Source organism: Oncorhynchus keta, unplaced genomic scaffold (assembly GCF_023373465.1).
Source record: "Oncorhynchus keta strain PuntledgeMale-10-30-2019 unplaced genomic scaffold, Oket_V2 Un_contig_10364_pilon_pilon, whole genome shotgun sequence".
Taxonomy (NCBI): Eukaryota; Metazoa; Chordata; class Actinopteri; order Salmoniformes; family Salmonidae; genus Oncorhynchus; species Oncorhynchus keta.
Genome location: NW_026277077.1, coordinates 45,733 through 50,405, shown reverse-complemented (window position 1 = coordinate 50,405; position 4,673 = coordinate 45,733). Strand labels below are relative to the sequence as shown.

Sequence of the window (4,673 nt, the reverse complement as noted above, 5' to 3'; positions counted from 1 at the left end):
TAAGCAGTGGACTGTGCCTACTCAGCTGGTACAATGTAATACGCTCAGTTTAAATCAGATACATGGTTTCAAACCCATGACGTAATGTTACAGCTTCTGCTTAGTCAATGTATTGCGTCCTATTCTTTTGGAAATGAACAAGTGCACCGAGTTTTAAGATGTCCGGGCTATGTCCGGGCTAGTACTACGTGCACCAAAGACTGTAGCTGGTGTTTTTCCCCGATCAGAAAATACATTTTGAGGGTCCCCCCCCCTTCACCATGTCTCTGTCCGTCCTTCTGCCCCCTCTGTGATTAACCGCATGTTACCAGGCAAGATAGAACATCGATGACGTGCCCCTGCTTCTGATTGGCTGAAGAGTGGGAGCTGGGCGCGCTGTCCTGCCTCTGATTGGCTGAAAAGTGAGAACTGGGCGTGCTGTTCTCCCGTCTGCATATTTAAACAGTTTCGTCGTTGCAGAATATCTGCAGAGCTGAGCAGCTGTGCGACGGGAGAGCTACATGTATAGTCGGCTTGACTGGGAAGCCTTTGTCCTCAATCGCAGCAACAAAAATAAATAAACTGGATTAAGCAACAGAAAGAACATTTCCACGTTAGCAACATATCTTTGTAAGTAATCATTACTCTCACTGGCTATTAATTTCAACCTATTGTCTCGACCGTAAACTTTGAACAAGGGAATGAAAGGACTAACGTTAGCTAGCTTAGTCAACTGCCTTTTTCCTCCACTCGGTAAACGTTTATTACAATAGATAACTAGCTATATCAGTCACTGAATAGTTTGTCTAATGTGTAAATTCTAGCTAGTCAACGTTACTCTAGCTAGCGAGCTACTACTCTTCATTTCAAATTCAATGGTCTCATCTTTTGCCCTTAATTCTCTCCACAGAACCTGATCTATGATCCCTGAGACTTGGAAAGTTTTTATAAGAAGTTGAACACTTGACCACTTGGAAATGATGCATGCACTTCCTACAACCATGATGGTCCATGATTTAGACATCTTCGGCTCATCTCCTTCTCCAATGGACGCCACCGCCAAAAGGTCTTCATGGGGGAAACTGGTGCAGAAGTTAACAGACTTCAGTGGAGACGGACAGAGCAGCCGTCACAGTTTAGACTCCGACTCAGACAATGGCAGCAGGACTGATCTCTCAGACTCCGGTAAATATTGTAACAACTCGACCTAGCCTGGTTCCCGGACCTGTTTGTGCTGTCTTATTGAGGATAGGAGTTGGCTATTAATACAGAAACAAACAGATCTGAGGCCAGGTTATTGCTAGTTTTCACGAAAACAATAGTTCTGATGTTCTGTATGACTAAAACTGCCCTCTGTCTTTTCAGGGTTTGACTTTCCCTCGATCTCCTCATCTGATGACTTCGGCAACGTGCTATACGATGATCTCCTCTCAATGGAGGAGACCCTTCTGAAAGAACTTGTGCACCTAATTGCCAGTAGCTTAAGGGAAGCCAAAGACGGTGCCCTTAGATGTTCGAAACTACTCATCCCTGAGAAGCTTCTGGAACACATAGGCCAAGAGCTCCTTCACCTGGCGGCCAGCGAGCCCTGTGGCCTGAGGGGGGCTCTCATAGACCTCTGCGTGGAACAGGGGGAGGTGTGTCAGAGTATGGAACAGATCGCCGTGGACCCATATCTCGTCCCTACCTTCCAGCTCACACTGGTGCTGAGGCTCGATTCTGGAGGACTGTGGCCCAAAATCCAAGGGCTTTTCTCCACAAAGTCTCCATCCAGTCCCGTAAAGAGACAGGCAATTAGACTGAGCACGGGCTTCAGAGTGATCAAGAAGAAACTGTACAGCTCTGAAGAGTTGCTCATTGAAGAATGCTGAGAGAAACCAAAGAGACGTTCTTTAGATATTTTTCTAATAAACCTCGTTGTACCAAGTGTCCTACCTACAACGCTCAGCAGAGCCCTAGTGATCAACATTTGGGATTCTAGTCAAATGTATGATTTTCTAGGACATTTTCTTAACTGTTAAGATGAACCGCCGATTTACTTTGCTATGTTCATTATTTGCCGATTGGCGTTCCTGTGTAGGGGAGCCACAGTAAATGGTACGTGACAAATGAACAAGAACAACTATTGTGCTTAAGAGAACGGAGCAGGGAGCCGCACAGTAAATGGTATGTGAGTAGTTTAGTGTGCTTAAGAGAATGGTGTTAACTCGAACACTGAAAAATGAAGTTTCTGGCACTTTTGCAAACCACTAATATCTATTTTTATACAAGATGGGTGGTTTGGTTTTCCATTAATTGTTAAAAATGTTTACCTGTTTCTATTGAAACCAGACAATGGCAGCTAGCTGTGTGGTAATGTTTGTATGTGGCCATTTAGAAACTGTGGTAATTATTTTTTCTTCGTGGCATTTCATTGTACACTATGGAGAGGGGACCAGATTGACATGTTTGGTTAGAGACCAACATTACTTAGCGGTACTTGCTTCTCCGTCTGTAGCATCTATTCTGTGAACCACAGGTCAGTTTACTTGATTCTTTATTTCTGGTTTTGACTGGCTTGTCCTCCTGCATATTCATCTGTGCATCATTTTATTTGATATTCAAATATCTGTACTGTCTTGATTACTTTCCATTTTATGAATCTTGGACAATAAATATTTTTTTATACAAAACTCATTGTTGCTTTGACCAAACCTTTCAGATTGTCTTATGAGAGGGTGTGTTGTGATACCTATCACTGAATGAAACTCCACTTGACCTCATTGAATCAAGAACACCATATGTAGGTTGCACACCGTGGCTGCATTTTACACAGGCAACAATTCTGCCCCCACTGATTGGGCTTGACTTTTGATCAGTTAGATCAGATCTTTGCCAATAATTGGGACAAATGATCCACATTTATCTGCCTGTATTGTGTAAAAGCAGCCAGAGTAGGAAAGGATTATCATCACATGAATTGGAACATTAATAGTTCTGAAGGATCATGAAGCAACACAGCATTAGATACTAGGATTCTTTACAACACAGCATTAGATACTAGGATTCTTTACAACACAGCATTAGAGACTAGGATTCTTTGCAACACAGCATTAGATACTAGGATTCTTTGCAACACAGCATTAGAGACTAGGATTCTTTACAACACAGCATTAGATACTAGGATTCTTTGCAACACAGCATTAGATACTAGGATTCTTTGCAACACAGCATTAGATACTAGGATTCTTTGCAACACAGCATTAGAGACTAGGATTCTTTACAACACAGCATTAGATACTAGGATTCTTTGCAACACAGCATTAGATACTAGGATTCTTTGCAACACAGCATTAGAGACTAGGATTCTTTACAACACAGCATTAGAGACTAGGATTCTTTGCAACACAGCATTAGATACTAGGATTCTTTGCAACACAGCATTAGATACTAGGATTCTTTACAACACAGCATTAGAGACTAGGATTCTTTACAACACAGCATTAGAGACTAGGATTCTTTGCAACACAGCATTAGACTAGGATTCTTTACAACACAGCATTAGATACTAGGATTCTTTACAACACAGCATTAGATACTAGGATTCTTTACAACACAGCATTAGAGACTAGGATTCTTTACAACACAGCATTAGAGACTAGGATTCTTTGCAACACAGCATTAGATACTAGGATTCTTTACAACACAGCATTAGAGACTAGGATTCTTTGCAACACAGCATTAGAGACTAGGATTCTTTGCAACACAGCATTAGAGACTAGGATTCTTTGCAACACAGCATTAGACTAGGATTCTTTGCTACACAGCATTAGACTAGGATTCTTTGCAACAGCATTAGAGACTAGGATTCTTTGCAACAGCATTAGAGACTAGGATTCTTTACAACAGCATTAGAGACTAGGATTCTTTGCAACAGCATTAGAGACTAGGATTCTTTGCAACACAGCATTAGAGACTAGGATTCTTTGCAACACAGCATTAGAGACTAGGATTCTTTACAACACAGCATTAGAGACTAGGATTCTTTGCAACACAGCATTAGAGACTAGGATTCTTTGCAACACAGCATTAGAGACTAGGATTCTTTGCAACACAGCATTAGAGACTAGGATTCTTTACAACACAGGTGCATTTTTTTTCTCCATTCATTGCGGGGCCTTTGTCTGAGCTCCACTTGTTTTTCTCAGATGTGTGTTCTTGCGTCAGCGCCCTCTAGCGACACAGCAAGTCAACTACAGGTGTTTACCATAAACTGAAATATATTGCAGTATCCCAAGAAATGGCCTGTGTATATGAGACATTTCCGTGGAAGACATGTTCTAAAAGGGGCAGTCAGGTACTGAGAAGTATATAAAAACTAGTGCCAACCAGCCCCAGGGTAGACGTTCATTGTTATTCTAGTTCCTCACCACTGATTTGCTTGTTTTTTTTTAAATACATATTGTAGATACTGAAGCGTTGTGGAATGAAGCCGTCCCTGGGAAACGTGCACAACAGCCCATCTGATTTGGTAGAAAACGTGCACATCTTCACGTCTTTGCTACAACTAGTCACTGTTGTACAAGCCAATTTTTCGATGAGTAATGCACTCACTGGTCCGGGCACTTGTCCAACTCCCAGCTCCCACACACACACACACACACACACACACACACACACACACACACACACACACAGAGAGAGGAAGAATGACA

The 4,673-nt window shown here is 42.0% G+C and overlaps 1 protein-coding gene across 1 annotated transcript; it reads left to right on the top strand.

Moving 5' to 3' along the window:
- Positions 1–446: 446 nt before the first annotated feature.
- On the top strand, positions 447–2,655 carry LOC118375395 (DNA damage-inducible transcript 4 protein-like). The gene is made up of 3 exons (XM_052500370.1): positions 447–609; positions 890–1,164; positions 1,345–2,655. The coding sequence occupies exons 2-3, from the start codon at positions 957–959 to the stop codon at positions 1,848–1,850; spliced, it is 714 nt and encodes a 237-aa protein (XP_052356330.1). The 5' UTR covers positions 447–609; positions 890–956; the 3' UTR covers positions 1,851–2,655.
- The last annotated feature ends 2,018 nt before the right edge of the window (positions 2,656–4,673 follow it).